This window comes from Bombina bombina, chromosome 6 (genome assembly GCF_027579735.1).
Source record: "Bombina bombina isolate aBomBom1 chromosome 6, aBomBom1.pri, whole genome shotgun sequence".
Taxonomy (NCBI): domain Eukaryota; kingdom Metazoa; phylum Chordata; class Amphibia; order Anura; family Bombinatoridae; genus Bombina; species Bombina bombina.
In genome coordinates, this window is record NC_069504.1 from 1,150,321,147 (window position 1) to 1,150,343,630 (window position 22,484).

At 37.9% G+C, this 22,484-nt stretch overlaps 1 protein-coding gene across 1 annotated transcript in view; it reads left to right on the plus strand.

Moving 5' to 3' along the window:
• The window catches only part of LOC128664296 (solute carrier organic anion transporter family member 1A2), a 169,495-nt gene that overhangs the window by 23,068 nt on the left and 123,943 nt on the right, over positions 1-22,484 (plus strand). Inside the window, exons 4-5 of the mRNA XM_053719132.1 lie at positions 8,377-8,607; positions 12,286-12,450. Of these exons, the coding sequence (XP_053575107.1) occupies positions 8,377-8,607; positions 12,286-12,450 (396 nt within the window). The remainder of the gene's footprint in view (positions 1-8,376; positions 8,608-12,285; positions 12,451-22,484) is intronic.

The window sequence follows — 22,484 nt, forward strand, 5'->3', positions numbered from 1 at the left end:
AATTTTGCAGCTCAGCTAATACATAATATCTTCCTGCAGTTTCTACCATTTCACACATAAAATTTGCATTATTGTACATCTGTGGGCTTCGCCACGTGTTACCTGAATCTGCCATGTTTTCCCATGCAGAAGGAACTTCGTACCTTCCGGTTCCCTCTATGATAGGGTTGGCTGGATTCTTGTGTACCGCATCTGTGGAAATAAGGTTAAGAGAGTGCTGCAAAAGAAGAGATTTGTTAATTTTTCCTGGATGAGGTTGCTTGTCATCACGGCTAAATGGTCCGTTTCCAGTCTGTGGGGAGAGAACATGATTAGTATCATTGATATTTATCATTACATTTTGTATATATCTCCCCTCCCTTTCAGGTGATACCGCAGTGTTTATGATTGTGCCTGTGGTCCACTGCTGACCACTGGCTGTACCCCTAAAAAAAAATTGTTCGGTTGCTGAGCCGTAGAAGGTTGACTCATATTAGTGAATTGTTTGCTCAACCGATTTAACTGGGTAAAAAGCATATCTACCTGATTGTACAAGTTACCTCTACCCCTGGGCCTCTCTCTTGATGCCCCATAATAATGATTCCTGGACCATTGGGTTCCCTCAAAATCAGGGCTGCTATTTCTATTCTGGCGTGGTTGCCCCTGGGGTTCAGCTTGTTCAGCATTATTACTTTGGGGAGCATTATATACTTGGGGTGTCTGGTTACCCTGAGAATATCTTTGCCATCTATTGTATCTACCTTTGTGTGGGTACCAATTATTTGGTGAGTATTCTCTTTGTGAGTAATTATTCACCTGATTATGTCCCCCACTTTGGTTATAGTCTCTCTGCACCTCAGCCCGTGTAGGGGGAGGGGCAAAGTTAAACCTCTGTGGAGATGGCCTGTTTTGACTGGCCACCTCTGTGTAGGTTTTCTTTTTAGACTCCAAATTGAGGGGCTAGGTGACACCCTAGTTTCTGCTACAATTTTGGGTTTTGATTCCTTTTTAACCCCCTGCTCACTGGACTGCTGAATAGAGTATAACTTTGTACTCTCTTTGATCAGCCACTCCAATGAGCAGTCCTCATCAAAATCTCTAGCTAAGTTAATTTAGTTAGAATGTAGGATAGAATGTAGGATAGCCTTATGTTTATCTCAGGCCTTAGTGAGTATGTAGGATATCCTTATGCTTATTCCATGCATTAGTTAGTACGTAGGATAGCCACATGCTTATCCATGGCATTAGTTAGTATGTAGGATAGCCTTATGTTTAGCCCAGGCATTAGTTAGTATGTAGGATAGCCTTATGTTTATCTCAGGAATTAGTTAGTATGTAGGATAGCCATATGCTTATCCACGGCATTAGTTAGGATGTAGGATGGCCTTATGTTTATCCCAGGCATTCGTTAGTATGTAGGATATCCTTATCTTTATCCCAGGCATTAGTTAGTACATAGGATAGCCATATGCTTATCCACGGCATTAGTTAGTATGTAGGATAGCCTTATGTTTATCCCAGGCATTAGTTAGTTTGTAGGAGATCCTTATCTTTATCCAAGGCATTAGTTAGTACATAGGATAGCCTTATGCTTATCCACGGCAATAGTTAGTATGTAGGATAGCCTCATGCTTATCCCAGGCATTAGGTAATATGTAGAGGCTAAAGTGCCGTAAGTCTGACAAACCAGCGATGTCCAGAAATCTGCGTAAGTACAAATGTCTGGAGTCGCCAGTGACTTACTGCACTTTAGAAACTGCCGGCGCCTACAAAACCTGACTAAAGTATGTAATCACCCGCATTGTCTAACACGTCTCCCAAACATAGCCCGACACGTCTAACCCTCTATCCGCTATCCCCCCTCACTATCCTAACAATACAAAATGTATAAACCACTAAACTGCCGCTCCCGGACCCCGCCGCCAGCGAATAAAGTTATTAACCCCTAAACCGCCGCTCCTGGACCCCGCCGCCAGCTATATTAAATATATAACCCCCTAAAGTGAGCCCCTTACACTGCCGCCATCTACCTTACCTACCCCCTAAAGTGAGCCCCTACCCCGCCGCCATCTATTTTAAAATTATTAACCCCTAATTTAATCCCCCTACACCGTCGCCACCTATATTCAATTATTTAACCCCTAATCTAATCCCCCTACCCCGCCGCCACCTATATTAAATTATTTAAATCCTAAAATAATAAACTATCCCTACCACTAAACCTAAGTCTAACCCTACAAATAGCCCTGAAAAGGTCTTTTTGCGTGACATTACCCCAAAGTAAACTGCTCTATTGCCAGCCCTTAAAAGGGCTTTTTGCGGGGCATGCCCCAAAGAATTCAGCTCTTTTGCCAGCCCTTAAAAGGGCTTTTGGTGGGGCATTGTCACAAAGTAAACAGCTCTCTTGCATCTAATCTAAATCCCCCTACACCGCCGCCACCTATAATAAATGTATTAACCCCTAATCTAATCCCCCTGCAACGCCGCCAGCTATATTAACTATATTAACCCTAATTATATTAGGGTTAATATAGTTAATATAGTTATTATATTATATATATTAACTATATTAACCCTAATTATATTAGGGTTAATATAGTTATTATATTATATATATATTAAGTATAATAACCCTATCTAACTCTAACATCCCTAACTAAACTCTTATTAAAATAAATCTAATATTAATATTATTAATTAAAATATTCCTATTTAAATCTAAATACTTACCTATAAAATAAACCCTAAGATAGCTACAATATAATTAATAATTACATTGTAGCTATTTTAGGGTTTATATTTATTTTACAGGTAACTTGGTATTTATTTTAACTAGGTACAATAGCTATTAAATAGTTAATAACTATTTAATAGCTACCTAGTTAAAATAATTACCAATTTACCTGTAAAATAAATCCTAACCTAAGTTACAAATACACCTACACTATCAATAAATTAAATAAACTACAAATATCTAACTAAAATACAATTAAAAAAACAAACACTAAATTACAAAAAATAAAAAAAAGATTACAAGATTTTTAAGCTAATTACACCTATTCTAAGCCCCCTAATAAAATAATAAAGCCCCCAAAATAAAAGAATTTCCCTGCCCTATTCTAAATTAAAAAAGTTAGCTCTTTTACCTTACCAGCCCTTAAAAGGGCCTTTGCGGGGCATGCACCAAAGAAAACTGCTCTTTGCCTGAAAAAAAAAACACAATACCACCCCCCAACATTACAACCCACCACCCACATACCCCTAATCTAACCCAAACCCCCATTAAATAAACCTAACACTACCCCCCTGAAGATCTCCCTACCTTGTATTCACCCCGCCGGGCAGAACTCTTCATCCGATCCGGGGCGATGTCTTCAAGCAAGCTGCAGTGAAGTCTTCTTCCATCCGGCGATGTCTTCAAGCAAGCGGCAGAGAGTCTTCTTCCATCCGGTGATGTCTTCAAGCAAAGCGGCATCTTCAATCTTCTTTCTTCGCTCCTCCGCCGCGGAGCATCCATCCGGCACGACGACTTCCCGACGAATGATGTTCCTTTAAATGACGTCATCCAAGATGGCGTCCGTCGAATTCCGATTGGCTGATAGGATTCTATCAGCCAATCGGAATTAAGGTAGAAAAATCTGATTGGCTGATTGAATCAGCCAATCAGATTCAAGTTCAATCCGAATGGCTGAACCAATCAGCCAATCGGAGTGAACTTGAATCTGATTGGCTGTAGGTGTATTTGTAACTTAGGTTAGGATTTATTTTACAGGTAAATTGGTAATTATTTTAACTAGGTAGCTATTAAATAGTTATTAACTATTTAATAGCTATTGTACCTAGTTAAAATAAATACCAAGTTACCTGTAAAATAAATATAAACCCTAAAATAGCTACAATGTAATTATTATATATATATATTATATTGTAGCTATCTAAGGCCTAGATTTGGAGTTTTGCGTTAGAAGGGGTGCGTTAGCTACGCGTGCTTTTTTTTGGCAGCACCTTTTAAATACCGCTATTATTTAGAGTTCACAGAATGGCTGGGTTTTCAGTGCGTTAGGCTCCAAAAAGGGAGCGTAGAGCATAATTTACCGCCACTGCAACTCTCAATACCAGCGGTGCTTACGGACGCGGCCAGCTTCAAAAACGTGCTCGTGCACGATTCCCCCATAGGAAACAATGGGGCAGCTTGAGCTGAAAAAAAACCAAACACCTGCAAAAAAGCAGCGTTAAGCTCCTAACGCAGCCCCATTGTTTCCTATGGGGAAACACTTCCTAAGTCTGCACCTAACACCCTAACATGTACCCCAAGTCTAAACACCCCTAACCTTACACTTATTAACCCCTAATCTGCCACCCCTGCTATTGCTGACCCCTGCATATTATTATTAACCCCTAATCTGCCGCTCCGTACACCGCCGCAACCTACGTTATCCCTATGTACCCCTAATCTGCTGCCCCTAACACCGCCGCTCTCTATATTATATTTATTAACCCCATTCTATTGGCTGTTCCGATCAGCCAATAGAATGCGAGCTCAATCTGATTGTCTGATCGGATCAGCCAATCGGATTGAACTTGATTCTGATTGGCTGATTCCATCAGCCAATCAGAATTTTCCTACCTTAATTCCGATTGGCTGATAGAATCCTATCAGCCAATCGGAATTCGAGGGACGCCATCTTGGATGACGTCCCTTAAAGGAACCTTCATTCATCGTCTAGTCGTCAGAATAAGAGGATGGATCCGCGCTGGAGGTCTTCAAGATGGAGCCGGTCGTCATCGGATAGAAGAACATAGAAGATGCGGCTTGGATGAAGATGTTTGCCGGTCCGGATCGACTCTTCTGCCCGGATAGGATGAAGACTTCTGCCCGAAGATGGAATTCTTTAGCCGCCACTTGGATCCAGACTTCACTCGGATGATGGACGTCACTCTTCAGCCCCCGCTTGGGCTTGGATGAAGATTTCGGAGGCTCTTCTGGACCGATCAGGACCCGGTGTGGTGAAGACAAGGTAGGGAGATCTTCAGGGGCTTAGTGTTAGGTTTATTTAAGGGGGGTTTGGGTTAGATTAGGGGTATGCGGGTGGTGGGTTGTAATGTTGGGGGGGTATTGTATGGGTTTTTTTTACAGGCAAAAGAGCTGAATTCTTTGGGGCATGCCCCGCAAAGGGCCCTTTTAAGGGCTGGTAAGGTAAAAGAGCTTTTCTATTTTAATTTTAGAATAGGGTAGGGCATTTTTTTATTTTGGGGGGCTTTGTTATTTTATTAGGGGGCTTAGAGTAGGTGTAATTAGTTTAAAATTGTTGTAATATTTTTCTAATGTTTGTAAATATTTTTTTATTTTTTGTAACTTAGTTCTTTTTTATTTTTTGTACTTTAGTTAGTTTATTTAATTGTATTTATTTGTAGGTATTTTATTTAATTCATTTATTGATAGTGTAGTGTTAGGTTTAATTGTAACTTAGGTTAGGATTTATTTTACAGGTAATTTTGTAATTATTTTAACTAGGTAGCTATTAAATAGTTATTAACTATTTAATAGCTATTGTACCTGTTTAAAATAATTACAAAGTTGCCTGTAAAATAAATATTAATCCTAAAATAGCTACAATATAATTATAATTTATATTGTAGCTATATTAGGGTTTATTTTACAGGTAAGTATTTAGCTTTAAATAGGAATAATTTATTTAATAAGAGTTAATTTATTTCGTTAGATTTAAATTATATTTAACTTAGGGGGGTGTTAGTGTTAGGGTTAGACTTAGCTTTAGGGGTTAATACATTTATTATAGTAGCGGTGAGGTCCGGTCGGCAGATTAGGGGTTAATACTTGAAGTTAGGTGTCGGTGAGGTTAGGGAGGGAAGATTAGGGGTTAATACTATTTATTATAGAGTTATTGAGGCGGGAGTGAGGCGGATTAGGGGTTAATAACTTTATTATAGTAGAGGCGAGGTCCGGTCGGCAGATTAGGGTTTAATAAGTGTAGGTAGGTGTCGGCGATGTTGAGGGGGGCAGATTAGGGGGTTAATAAATATAATATAGGGGTCGGCGGTGTTAGGGGCAGCAGATTAGGGGTACATAAGTATAACGTAGGTGGCGGCGGTGTGCGGTCGGCAGATTAGGGGTTAAAAAAAATTAATGGAGTGGCGGCAATGTGGGGGAGCCTCGGCTTAGGGGTATATAGGTAGTTTATGGGTGTTAGTGTACTTTAGAGCACAGTAGTTAAGAGCTTTATGAACCGGTGTTAGCCCAAAAAGCTCTTAACTCCTGTTTTTTTTCTGCGGCTGGAGTTTTGTCGTTAGAGTTCTAACGCTCACTTCAGCCACGACTCTAAATACCGGCGTTAGAAAGATCCCATTGAAAAGATAGGATACGCAATTGGCGTAGGGGGATCTGCGGTATGGAAAAGTCTCGGCTGCAAAGTGAGCGTTAGACCCTTTCCTGACTGACTCCAAATACCAGCGGGCGGTAAAAACCAGCGTTAGGAGCCTCTAACGCTGGTTTTGACGGCTACCGTCAAACTCTAAATCTAGGCGTTAGGGTTTATTTTATAGGTAAGTATTTAGATTTAAATAGGAATATTTTAATTAATAATATTAATATTAGATTTATTTTAATAAGAGTTTAGTTAGGGATGTTAGAGTTAGATAGGGTTATTATACTTAATATATATATAATATAATAACTATATTAACCCTAATATAATTAGGGTTAATATAGTTAATATAGCTGGCGGCGGTGTAGGGGGATTAGATTAGGGGTTAATACATTTATTATAGGTGGCGGCGGTGTAGGGGGATTTAGATTAGATGCAAGAGAGCTGTTTACTTTGTGACAAAGCCCCACCAAAAGCCCTTTTAAGGGCTGGCAAAAGAGCTGAATTCTTTGGGGCATGCCCCGCAAAAAGCCCTTTTAAGGACTGGCAAAAGAGCAGTTTACTTTGGGGTAATGTCACGCAAAAAGCCCTTTTCAGGGCTATTTGTAGGGTTAGACTTAGGTTTAGTGGTAGGGATAGTTTAGTATTTTAGGGGTTAAATAATTTAATATAGCTGGCGGCGGTGTAGGGGGATTAAATTAGGGGTTAATACATTTAATATAGCTGGCGGCGGGGTAGGGGGATTAGATTAGGGGTTAATTAATTTAATATAGCTGGCGGCGGTGTAGGGGGGTTAAATTAGGGGTTAATAATTTTAAAATAGATGGCGGCGGTGTAAGGGGCTCACTTTAGGGGGTAGTTTAATGTAGTTGGCGGCAGGGTAGGAGCTCACATTAGGGGGTTATACTTTTATTGTAGGTGGCGGCGGGGTCCGGGAGCGGCGGTTTAGGGGTTAATAACTTTATTAGGGCTTGCGACGGAGGATCGCGATTGACAGGTAGATAGACATTGCGCATGCGTTAGGTGTTAGGTTTATTTTGTAGCTAGTTTAGGGAGTTACGGGGCTCCAATAGACAGCGTAAGGCTTACTACGGCTGCTTTTTGTAGCGAGGTGAAAATGGAGTAAGGTTTCTCCATTTTCGCCACATAAGTCCTTATGCTGTATATTGGATACCAAACTGCCCTGGTTTGGTATACCTGCCTATGGCCCAAATAACTACGGGCGACGGCAAAAATATACGAGCGTAACCTCTAGGTTACGCCGTATATAGGATACCAAACCAGCGCAAAATTCAGCGTCGTCGGCATTTGCGAGCGACGCTGCATATCGGATCGGGCCCCTGATGTAATAGACTTTTTCCACAGCAGTCATTATGACATGAAATAGTAGTACAAATGCAGGTGTTAGAAATGTCATTAATTAGGGTTCGATTCCATTCAGGTTTACGAGAGCAAAGTTCATGCTATTTCTCAACTGTAAATGGAGGTCACACTAAATACTTGCCACTTTAGCCAATAAAAGCATTTTTTTCTGATTTTTTTTTCTGTTTTTTAATACTGCATACAACTATCTTGTATTTTCTGGTTGTATTCTAATAAAGATACTGAGAGCTAATTATATATGGACATTATACCATTGCTAAAACAACAAATCTATTGGTCGCCTAAGACGTTTGCACAGTACTGTAAATTTTACAACACAAAAAACAAGACCCAGGCAGAGAAGATTGTGACTTACTGGTGCAAACAAAATAATCGTTTAATAATCTCATTTAAAAAAATATAAATTAAAAAGTCTGGATTTCAGAATAATTGTGGATTTTAGAATTGTGAATTTGGGGCTTTGTACTTCTATTTTATGTTATTACAGTTTGTGTTCCAGGCTAATCAGTTTCAGAGCTAGTGTAAGGTCCCTCCATTGTGTGAGGATCCCAAATCACTTCTTATATCTCCTCAAGCAGATGTGGGTCTGACACTTGATGTTTTACACAACATTCTATGTATTTTTAAGATGAAGTTACCATCACTCTCACTGACGCTCGTTGGGTTGGCGCTTGGTGGCTTGGATTTTTAATCAGCGGAGTCGCAAATCTAATTGCTGCAGTTCCGTTCTGGTTTCTACCTAAAGTTCTTCCCAGAGAAGGTCAAGAAGATATAGCAGGACCAGAAGAATCACGTATACCTATTGCACACGAGAACAGTGACCAGAAACCAGAACAGAGCAGGAAGGGCCTTCTGAAAGGTGAGTAAAGCGCTGATACATGGGTCTGGTTCTCAGCTGTCAGCAATTGGGTCGTTAAAGGGACAGAGTATATTAAATGTTTATGCATAATGACACAAGTTTACAATACCTTATCATTATGTATTTTTCCCCTTTCATGTAATTTAGAAATTGATCAGTTTCTAATTCTCAGAACTTGAAATGCAGCTTGCTGACTTCTAAGGCTAACCTTGCTACATATATGCCGCTAATTGCCTTTCTTAGATAACAACTGCAAAACAAGTTACTTTGTATTATATTTATCACTGTGGCTAGCCTTGCTGTCTGTTATTAACAGAAATGTCTTGTAATTTAAAAGGTAATTACTGTCCCTTTAAATAATGATAGCACTGTCATAATCAGTAAAGAATCACCTGTGATCGAAATCAAAACTCCAAACCCTAGTGAATACCACAAGCGTAGTTGTTACTATACTGAGTCACTACAGGCTATTTCACACTGTGGGGTAAATTTATTAATGTGGGAGCGGACATGATACGATGTAGCGGATCATGTCCGCCGCACATCGGTAAATGCCGACAGCATACGCTCTCTGCATTTATCATTGCACCAGCAGTTCTTGTGAACAGCTGGTGCAATGCCGCACCCTGCAGATTTAAGGCCAATCGGCCGCTAGCAGGGGGTGTCAATCAGCCTGATCGTTTTCGATCGGGTTGATTTCTCTCCACCACCTCAGAGCAGGCGGACAGGTTATGGAGCAGCGGTCTTTAGAACGCTGCTTCAAAACTTCTGTTTCCGGTGAGCCTGAAGGCTCACGCGGAAACAGAGGCATCAAGCTCCATACGGGCTTGATAAATCGGCTCCTGTATCTTATTTCTGTCACTCAGGATCAGGGCTGCTGTTAACTACGCACAATATCTTTATGACCTGCCCCTTTCCTGATGAGGGAGACCTATGTACAGGGAACAGGTTACCCATATGTGATACCACATGAAAGTGATGATATAAAAAGCTGTAAAATATCACATTAACATTTTTTATTCATAACTCCTATCAGGATAGCGCGGAAGTGAAAAGGGTTAGGTTTTTCTCTTCTAAGCCCTCCATTGAAGACTATGGGGAGAATAAGGTGGCGATATTGCAAAGTCTTTTGTTCAGACTATGGGGAGAAACGTATGCTTTAGTGAAAGCGATAAATCGAGCGCCACTTGCATTCTTGCTTAAGAATATGAAAAAACACTGTTGAAAGCATTATTAAAATCTCTATTCAGAAAAAAATATTTAAAAACAAACATTATATTTATGTTTAAAGGGACAGTCAAGTCCAAAAAAAAACTTTCAGGATTTAAATAGGGAATGTAATTTTAATCAACTTTCCATTTACTTTTATCATTAATTTTGCTTTGTTCTTTTGGTATTCTTAGTTGAAAGCTAAACCTAGGAGGTTCATATGCTAATTTCCTAGACCTTGAAGACTGCCTCCAATCTGAACGCATTTTGACCATTAGAGGTCATTAGTTCATGTGTTTCATATAGATAACATTGAGCTCATGCACGTGAAGTTACCCCGGAGTGAGCACTGATTGGCTAAAATGCAAGTCTGTCAAAACAACTGAAACAAGGGGGCAGTTTGCAGAGGCTTAGATACAAGGTAATTACAGAGGTAAAAAGTGTATTAATATAACTGTGTTGGTTATGCAAAACTGTGGAATGGGTAATAAAGGGATTATCTATCTTATTAAACAACACAAATTCTGGTGTTGACTGTCACTAAATAGACCTATTAACCCCTAAACCTCCGGCCTCCCACATCGCTGCCACTAAATAAACCTATTAACCCCTAAACCTAACACCCCCTAACTTTAAATTACAATTACAATATAACTATCTTAAAATAAATAAAAACTTACCTGTGAAATAAAAATAAACCTAACATTAAACTAAAAATTAACCTAACATTACTAAAATAAAAAAATACTACAAATTAAAAAATCTAAATTACAAATTTAAAAAAAACATTATGAAAAATATAAAAAAAATAAAATTACAAAAAAATAATAAACACTAAATTACGAAAAATAAACACTAAGCTTACAAAAAATAATAAACAAAATTATCAAAAATAAAAAACGATTACACCTAATCTAATAGCCCTATAAAAAAATGCCCCCCCCCACAATAAAAACACCCCCTAGCCTAAAATAAACTACCAATAGCCCTTAAAAGGGCCTTTTGTAGGGCATTGCCCTAAGTTAAACAGCTCTTTTACCTGTAAAAAATACAAAGTCCCTTCAACAATAAAACCCACCACCCAACCAACTCCCCAAAATAAAAAAAACTAGCTCTAAAAAAAAACTAAACTACTGATTGCCCCGATGCATTTGTATGGGCATTGTCCTTAAAAGGACATTCAGCTCTTCTTCATTGACCTTAAAAGGGCATGCAGCACTTTTTAAAAAAGCCCAAAGCCATAATCTAAAAAAAGAACCCACCCAAAAAAAAATAAAAAATAAAACAATAACCCCAGAATATCTTCTCACAGTTCCTGAAGTCCGGACATCCATCTCATCCAGGCGGAGAGAAGTCTTCATCCAGGCGGCGATATCTTCATCCATCCCGGGGGTGTCTTCTAGCTTCATCCCGGTGGAGCGGAGCCATCCTGGAGGCCGAAGACATCCTGCGCGGAGTGTCCTCTTCATACGGCCACTGCCGTACTCTGAAGTTGAATGCAAGGTAGCCGTTTCAAAATGGCATAGCTTGCATTCCTATAGACTGATTTGATTCTTCAAATTCAAATCAGTCAACAGGATGAGAATTGGATGAAATCCTATTGGCTGTTCAAAATAGCCAATAGGATCAGAGCTACTGAAATCCTATTGGCTGATTTGAACAAGATGGTTCCGCTCCGTGCCACCGGGATGAAGATAGGAGATGCCCCGGGATGGATGAAGATATCGCCGCCTGGATGGAGATGGATGTACGGACTTCAGGAACTGTGAGTAGATATTCTGGGGTTAGTGTTAGTTTTTTCTTCTTCATTTTTTTGAGTGTTTTTTTTTTTTAAGATTAGGGCTTTGGGCTTTTTTAAAAATGCTCTTTTAAAGGCAATGCCCATACAAATGCCCCATTAGGAGTAATGGGTAGCTTAGGTTTTTTTAAGAGTTAGGTTTTTTATTTTGGGGGTTGGTTGGGTGGTGGATTTTACTGTAGGGGGGATTTTGTATTTCTTTACAGGTAAAAGGGATGTTTAACTTAGGGCAATGCCCTACAAAAGGACCTTTTAAGGGCTATTGGTAGTTTATTATAGGTTAGGGGGTGTTATTATTTTGGGGGGGGGGCTATTTTATTTTTATAGGGCTATTAGATTAGGTGTAATTGTTTTTATTTTTGATAATTTTGTTTATTATTTTTTGTAAGCTTAGTGTTTTTTATTTTTCATAATTTAAAAAAAAAAAAACACAGGGGATTAGGCAGAGCTAAAATAAGGTATGAAGGGTCTTTTAACCAGTTCAAATGTTTGTTTCCAATAAATTTTGAAATTATTTCTGCCCCCCCCCCCCCCAAGGGTTGGGCTATTATGCTGAGGGTTTGTTATATGAACAGGAATTTTTATTCATTACCTTATTTCAGACGAAATAGAGGCCGCTATACACCCGCTGCCAGCATTGTAATGATGAAGGAACTCGTTTTATGTTTCAGAATTTCTACAGTCCCTGAAACATCTATTCAAGAATAAAGTTTACACCCTGTTCGTGATTGTAACAGTGATACAGTTTGATGCATTTATTGGATTCATTTCATTCATGCCCAAGTACTTGGAACAGCAGTACGGCAAATCAGCATCAGAAGCCATCTTTTTAATAGGTACGTGCGAAGAATCCCGCAAATCATTTAATGTACATAATGTAAATTAATTGTCACAGAGCAAACAAACCTACCTCATTTTAACCCTTACACTGCTAAGCCACACCCCTGTGCTAGGACTTTTGTTTTTTATAGACCTTTGCATTTACAAATAAAATTAAACGTTTCTTTAATTTCTTTTAATTAAACATTTCTTTTATGTGCGATACCCTCACAAATTATACCAGGACATCGAGCATTTTTAGACAATAAATACCATTATATTTTGAAAATTACACCAGGTGAAATGCAAAAAAAAATGACATTGTTGTGTTATTTCTATGCTGTACATATTTAGATAACAGCACAGGAGTCATTGTTCCCTAATTATTACAAACCCGCATTTTATTGTCCCATATTTAGCATCAGCTCACCTTCCCAAAACAAAACAAATGTAGGACTTTATATCTATATTGTTGAATTAAAATCAGAAAATAGAATTCATTATTTTTATCGCTAGACATCATGGTGCAATTTATGTAGAAAATGACTAGGTATACAATATCTATATATAGAAATATTATTTACATTTTAAAATTAAAGGGACATAAAAACCCCAAAACTATTTCATGATTCAGATAGAACAAATCATTTTAAAAAACCTTCCAACTTACTTCTATTATCAAATTTTCTTTGTTTTCTAGCAAGCCCATTTCTGGAGTACTATATGGCAATAGTTTTATAACAATGTTATACATTAGCAAGAGCACTAGATGGCAGCAGTTTTATAATAATGGTATACATTAGCAAGAGCACTAGATGGCAGCAGTTTTATAATAATGGTATACATTAGCAGGAGCACTAGATGGCAGCAGTTGTACAATGTTATACATTAACAAGAGCACTAGATGGCAGCAGTTTTATAACAATGTTATACATTAGCAAGTGCACTAGATGGCAGCAGTTTTATAATAATGTTATACATTAGCCAGAGCACTAGATGGCAGCAGTTTTATAATAATGTTATACATTAGCAAGAGCACTAGATGGCAGCAGTTTTATAATAATGGTATACATTAGCAAGAGCGCTAGATGGCAGCAGTTGTATAATGTTATACATTAACAAGAGCACTAGATGGCAGCAGTTTTATAACAATGTTATACATTAGCAAGTGCACTAGATGGCAGCAGTTTTATAATAATGTTATACATTAGCCAGAGCACTAGATGGCAGCAGTTTTATAATAATGTTATACATTAGCAAGAGCACTAGATGGCAGCAGTTTTTATAATGTTATACATTAGCAAGAGCACTAGATGGCAGCAGTTTTATAATAATGTTATACATTAGCAAGAGCACTAGATGGCAGCAGTTTTATAATAATGTTATACATTAGCCAGAGCACTAGATGGCAGCAGTTTTATAACAATGCTATACATTAGCAAGAGCACTAGATGGCAGCAGTTTTATAACAATGCTATACATTAGCAAGAGCACTAGATCACAGCAGTTTTATAACAATGCTATACATTAGCAAGAGCACTAGATCGCAGCAGTTTTATAACAATGCTATACATTAGCAAGAGCACTAGATGGCAGCAGTTTTATAACAATATTATACATTAGCAAGAACACTAGATGGCAGCAGTTTTATAATAATGTTATACATTAGCAAGAGCGCTAGATGGCAGCAGTTTTATAACAATATTATACATTAACAAGAGCACTAGATGGCAGCAGTTTTATAACAATATTATACATTAGCAAGAGCACTAGATGGCAGCAGTTTTATAACAATGTTATACATTAGCAAGAGCGCTAGATGGCAGCAGTTTTATAACAATATTATACATTAGCAAGAGCACTAGATGGCAGCAGTTTTATAATAATGTTATACATTAGCAAGAGCACTAGATGGCAGCAGTTTTATAACAATGTTATACATTAACAAGAGCACTAGATGGCAGCAGTTTTATAACAATGTTATACATTAGCAAGAGCGCTAGATGGCAGCAGTTTTATAACAATATTATACATTAGCAAGAGCACTAGATGGCTGCAGTTTTATAATAATGTTATACATTAACAAGAGCACTAGATGGCAGCAGTTGTACCATGGTATACATTAGCCAGAGCACTAGATGGCAGCAGTTTTATAACAATGCTATACATTAACAAGAGCACTAGATGGCACCAGTTTTATAATAATGTTATACATTAGCAAGAGCACTAGATGGCAGCAGTTTTATAATAATGTTATACATTAGCAAGAACACTAGATGGCAGCAGTTTTATAATAATGTTATACATTAGCAAGAGCACTAGATGGCAGCAGTTTTATAACAATGTTATACATTAGCCAGAGCACTAGATGGCAGCAGTTTTATAACAATGTTATACATTAGCAAGAGCACTAGATGGCAGCAGTTTTAGAATAATGTTATACATTAGCAAGAGCACTAGATGGCAGCAGTTTTATAACAATGTTATACATTAGCAAGAGCACTACATGGCAGCAGTTTTATAACAATGTTATACATTAGCAAGAGCACTAGATGGCAGCAGTTTTATAATAATGTTATACATTAGCAAGAGCACTAGATGGCAGCAGTTTTATAACAATGTTATTCATTAGCAAGAGCACTAGATGGCAACAGTTTTATAACAATGTTATACATTAGCAAGAGCATTAGATGGCAGCAGTTTTATAACTATGTTATACATCAGAAAGAGCACTAGATGGCAGAAGTTTTATAACAATGTTATACATTAGCAAGAGCACTAGATGGCAGCAGTTTTATAATAATGTTATACATTAGCAAGAGCACTAGATGACAGCAGTTTTATAACAATATTATACCTTAGCAAGAGCACTAGATGGCAGCACAATTTCCTTTCATGTAGTGTTTCGGGCATGTGATTGCTACCTAGCTAAATATATCTTCAACAAAGAATAGCATAAGAACAAAGCAAATTTGATTATAGAATGAAATTGGAAACTTTTTTAAAATTAAATTCTCTATCTGAATCATGAAAGAAAAAGTTTGGGTTTAACCCATTTATGAGAATTTATGCTTGTTCCTAACTTTGTCTAAAAGAGTAGACCTTTGAGCCGTGATATCAACAGCACAAAACATAAGGCTAGTGGTTAGTGCCAGGTTATTGTTATGCTGATCACTTCATAGCCTCATTTACATGAAACCCTTTATTTTAAAGGTTATTCAATTTTATTATGGTAGTGGTCGGGGTAATAAAGGCCATGTAAGAGGTCTTGTGATGTGTGTGTTATATGCTGCCTTTAGGGAATAGGGGCTTGTTTGGAGCTACTGCCCCCATACAGTAAAAGCATTAGGTAGGTGATTGACGTTTTATGCCAATCCTCTATTAATGATAGGGGTATGAGACACCACATTGGAAAGAAGGGGTCCCCCACTACTAACCTGGGCTCTCTTATCCCTTTGTGTTTATGGAGGAAATGGGAACTCTAAAAAAGACCCATCCCTCTCCTCAAATACAGCACAGATGTATACTTAGAGCAAGTCGTTACCATGGTGATCCCCTGAAAATCAGAGGGTAATATGGTACCTCATTTAAAAGAGGAGAGAGTATTTCTTTCACATAAGATATCTCTTACTCATCTAATTAAATCAGAAGGTGAAATAGGATCTCTGTAGCCCTTCGCTTTACCAGAGCACTAATCAAAATCTCACAAGAGCAGAGCACTTTAGATCATCGAGACCCTAGCATGATTATTATTATCAGTTATTTGTAAAGCGCCAACAGAATCTGCAGCACCATTGCCTGTTATGTCATCAAACAGGCGCCTGAAGGAGAATAAAGTCTAACCACAGAGACCTGCATCAAACCATAAATAACCATTACTTTATCCTATGTCACACTTCCACAGCTTGTTTCACCACAGAGACCCCCCATATTGCATCAAACCATAAATAACCATTAATTTATCCTATGTCACACTTCCACAGCTTGTTTAACCACAGGGACCTCCCTATACTGCATCAAACCATAAATAACCATTACTTTATCCTATGTCACACTTCCACAGCTTGTTTAACCCTAGAGACCTCCCTATACTGCATCAAACCATAAATAACCATTATTTTATCCTATGTCACACTTCCACAGCTTGTTTAACCCTAGAGACCTCCCTATACTGCATCAAACCATAAATAACCATTACTTTATCCTATGTCACACTTCCACAGCTTGTTTAACCACAGGGACCTCCCCATACTGCACCAAACCATAAATAACCATTACTTTATCCTATGTCACACTTCCACAGCTTGTTTAACCACAGGGACCTCCCCATACTGCATCAAACCATAAATAACCACAACTTTATCCTATGTCACACTTCCACAGCTTGTTTAACCACAGAGACCTCCTCATACTGCATCAAACCATAAATAACCATTACTTTATCCTATGTCACACTTCCACAGCTTGTTTAACCACAGAGACCTCATCATACTGCATCAAACCATAAATAACCATTACTTTATCCTATGTCACACTTCCACAGCTTGTTTAACTACAGAGACCTCCCCATACTGCATTAAACCATAAATAACCATTACTTTATCCTATGTCACACTTCCACAGCTTGTTTCACCAAAGGGACCCCCATACTGCATCAAACCATAAATAACCATTACTTTATCCTATGTCACACTTCCACAGCTTGTTTAACCACAGAGACCTCCACATACTGCATCAAACCATAAATAACCATTACTTTATCCTATGTCACACTTCCACAGCTTGTTTAACTACAGAGACCTCCCCATACTGCATTAAACCATAAATAACCATTACTTTATCCTATGCCACAGGGACCCCCCATATTGCATCAAACCACAAAATAAATTACAATAAAACAGCTGTTAACTGATAGGCAGGTTGATGGTTGGATAAAAAATATAAATATATAAAAACATCAATTTACTGAGTAGGTGTCCATAAATATGTAGGTCCCAAACTTTAAATTCTTTCCAGAGAGTGAATGTCCAATATGAAGATTCTATTTTAAAACAATTATCCTTATATATCCCTTGATAAACGGTGAAATGATGAAGTGTGTAAAAAAGAAAAACGTAGTGGTTTTCAAAACAAATTTCAAAAATTATTGTGAATATCCAAAAAATCCTGAAAAGATGATGTGATGAAGTGGGCGTGAATAATCAAAAATGTGTGTACACAAAAATGAAAAAAGAAAAAGGAAAAAATGTGAAAAAATAATCCAAATGAATATTTAGGATGTGTTAAAGTGAATAACACACTTATAAAGTGACCCTTATGTGAATACAAGATGTGAAGAGATGCTCCTAAAAAGTTATTCCTGTGTGTAAAAAATACAGAAATGGATCCTATGTCTCAGGGATCAATTCATTCAAAGATATACCATATATGACAACGCGTTTTGGCCCTAAGAACTTGGCCTTTATCAAGACACACATTTTTGATTATTCACGCCTACTTCATCACATCATCTTTTCAGGATTTTTTGGATATTCACAATAATTTTTTAAATTTGATTTGAAAACCACTACGTTTTTCTTTTTTACACACTTCATCATTTCACCGTTTATCGAAGGATATATAAGGATAATTGTTTTAAAATAGAATCTTCATATTGGACATTCACTCTCTGGAAAGAATTTAAAGTTTGGGACCTACATATTTATGGACACCTACTCAGTAAATTGATGTTTTTATATATTTATATTTTTTATCCAACCATCAACCAGTTTATCAGTTAACAGCTGTTTTACTGTAATTTATTTTGTGATTAAGATTGTATTTTGTTGTGGTTTTTAACCACAATTGTATTGTTTTTTTATATAGATATATGCATATTTTATTGTTAATTTTAAGTGGATCCACTTTTGTATCTTGTTTGTATATTTTAGCTATAAGTAGCTTATAAAATATTTTATATACCCCTATAGAATTTCAATATATTTTTTATTTAAATAATCTTGTCACTACTAGTGTCTTAGCCTTTTAGGAGGTGCTCTGTGTATTTATTTTTAGCATAAATAACCATTACTTTATCCTATGTCACACTTCCACAGCTTGTTTAACCACAGGGACCTCCCCATACTGCATCAAACCATGAATAACCATTACTTTATCCCATGTCACACTTCCACAGCTTGTTTAACCCTAGAGACCTCCCAATACTTCATCAAACCATAAATAACCATTACTTTATCCTATGTCACAGGTCCACAGCTTGCTTAACCACAGGGACCCCCCATACTGCATCAAACCATAAATAACCATTACTTTATCCTATGTCACACTTCCACAGCTTGTTTAACCCTAGAGACCTCCCCATACTGCATAAAACCATAAATAACCATTATTTTATCCTATGTCACACTTCCACAGCTTGTTTAACCAAAAATACCTCCCCATACTGCATCAAACCATAAATAACCATTACTTTATCCGATGTCACACTTCCACAGCTTGTTTAACCACAAAGACCTCCCCATATTGCATCAAACCATAAATAACCATTACTTTATCCTATGTCACACTTCCACAGCTTGTTTAACCACAGGGACCCCCCATACTGCATCAAACCATAAATAACCATTACTTTATCCTATGTCACACTTCCACAGCTTGTTTAACCACAGGGACCCCCCATACTGCATCAAACCATAAATAACCATTACTTTATCCTATGTCACACTTCCACAGCTTATTTAACCACAGGGACCTCCCTATACTGCATCAAACCATAAATAACCATTACTTTATCCTATATCACACTTCCACAGCTTATTTAACCAAAGAGACCTCCCCATACTGCATCAAACCATAAATAACCATTACTTTATCCTATGTCACACTTCCACAGCTTGTTTAACCACAAATACCTCCCCATACTGCATCAAACCATAAATAACCATTACTTTATCCTATGTCACACTTCCACAGCTTGTTTAACCACAAATACCTCCCCATACTGAATCAAAACAAAAATAAATATTACTTTATCCTATGTCACTCTTCCACAGCTTGTTTAACCCTGGAGACCTCCCTATAATGCATCAAACCATAAATAACCATTACTTTATCCGATGTCACACTTCCACAGCTTGTTTAACCACAAAAACTTCCCCATACTGCATCAAACCATAAATAACCATTACTTTATCCTATGGCACACTTCCACAGCTTGTTTAACCAAAAAGACCTCCCCATAATGCATCAAACCATAAATAACTATTACTTTATCCTATGTCACACTTCCACAGCTTGTTTAACCACAGGGACCCCCCATATTGCATCAAACCATAAACAACCATTACTTTATCCTATGTCACACTTCCACAGCTTGTTTAACCCTGGATACCTCCCATACTGCATCAAACCATAAATAACCATTACTTTATCCTATGTCACACTTCCAAAGCTTGTTTAACCACAGGGACCCCCCATATTGCATCAAACCATAAATAACCATTACTTTATCCTATATCACACTTCCACAGCTTGTTTAACCACAGGGACCCCCCATATTGCATCAAACCATAAACAACCATTACTTTATCCTATGTCACACTTCCACAGCTTGTTTAACCCTGGATACCTCCCATACTGCATCAAACCATAAATAACCATTACTTTATCCTATGTCACACTTCCACAGCTTGTTTCACCACAGATACCTCCCCATACGGCATCAAACCATAAATAACCATTACTTTATCCTATATCACACTTCCACAGCTTGTTTAACCCTAGAGACCTCCCTATACTACATCAAACCATAAATAACCATTACTTTACCCTATGTCACACTTCCACAGCTTGTTTAACCACAGGGACCTCCCTATACTGCATCAAACCATAAATAACCATTACTTTATCCTATGTCACACTTCCACAGCTTATTTAACCAAAGAGACCTCCCCATACTGCATCAAACCATAAATAACCATTACTTTATCCTATGTCACACTTCCACAGCTTGTTTAACCCTGGAGACCTCCCTATACTGCATCAAACCATAAATAACCATCACTTTATCCTATGTCACACTTCCACAGCTTGTTTAACCACAGAGACCTCCCCATACTGCATTAAACCATAAATAACCATTACTTTATCCTATGTCACACTTCCACAGCTTGTTTCACCACAGGGACCCCCATACTGCATCAAACCATAAATAACCATTACTTTATCCTATATCACACTTCCACAGCTTGTTTAACCACAGAGACCTCCCCATACTGCATCAAACCATAAATAACCATTACTTTATCCTATGTCACACTTCCACAGCTTGTTTCACCACAAGGACCCCCATACTGCATCAAACCATAAATAACCATTACTTTATCCTATGTCACACGTCCACAGCTTGTTTAACCACAGAGACCTCCCCATACTGCATCAAACCATAAATAACCATTACTTTATCCTATGTCACACTTCCACAGCTTGTTTAACCCTAGAGACCTCCCTATACTGCATCAAACCATAAATAACCATTACTTTATCCTATGTCACACGTCCACAGCTTGTTTAACCACAGAGACCGCCCCATACTGCATCAAACCATAAATAACCATTACTTTATCCTATGTCACACTTCCACAGCTTGTTTAACCACAGGGACCCCCATACTGCATCAAACCATAAATAACCATTACTTTATCCTATGTCACACTTCCACAGCTTGTTTAACCACAGAGACCTCCCCATACTGCATCAAACCACAAATAACCATTACTTTATCCTATGTCACACTTCCACAGCTTGTTTAACCACAGAGACCTCCCCATACTGCATCAAACCATAAATAACCATTGATTTATCCTATGTCACACTTCCACAGCTTGTTTAACCACAGGGACCCCCCATACTGCATCAAACCATAAATAACCATTACTTTATCCTATGTCACACTTCCACAGCTTGTTTAACCACAGAGACCTCCCCATACTGCATCAAACCATAAATAACCATTGATTTATCCTATGTCACACGTCCACAGCTTGTTTAACCCTAGATACCTCCCTATACTGCATGAAACCATAAATAAACATTACTTTATCCTATGTCACACTTCCACAGCTTGTTTAACCACAGGGACCTCCCCATACTGCATCAAACCATAAATAACCATTATTTTATCCTATGTCACACTTCCACAGCTTGTTTAACCACAGGGACCTCCCCATACTGCATCAAACCATAAATAAACATTACTTTATCCTACGTCACACGTCCACAGCTTGTTTAACCACAGGGACCTCCCCATACTGCATCAAACCATAAATAAACATTACTTTATCCTATGTCACACTTCCACAGCTTGTTTAACCACATAGACCTCCCCATACTGCATCAAACCATAAATAAACATTACTTTATCCTATGTCACACTTCCACAGCTTGTTTAGCCACAGGGACCCCCCCATACTGCATCAAACCATAAATAACCATTACTTTATCCTATGTCACACTTCCACAGCTTGTTTAACTACAGAGACCTCCCCATACTGCATTAAACTATAAATAGCCATTACTTTATCCTATGTCACACTTCCACAGCTTGTTTAACCACAAAGACCTCCCCATACTGCATCAAACCATAAATAACCATTACTTTATCCTATGTCACACTTCCACAGCTTGTTTAACCACAGGGACCTCCCCATACTGCATCAAACCATAAATAACCATTACTTTATCCTATGTCACACTTCCACAGCTTGTTTAACCCTAGAGACCTCCCCATACTGCATCAAACCATAAATAACCATTACTTTATCCTATGTCACAGGTCCACAGCTTGTTTAACCACAGGGACCCCCCATACTGCATCAAACCATAAATAAACATTACTTTATCCTATATCACACTTCCACAGCTTGTTTAACCACAGGGCCCCCCCATACTGCATCAAACCATAAATAACCATTACTTTATCCTATGTCACAGGTCCACAGCTTGTTTAACCACAGGGACCCCCCATACTGCATCAAACCATAAATAACCTTTA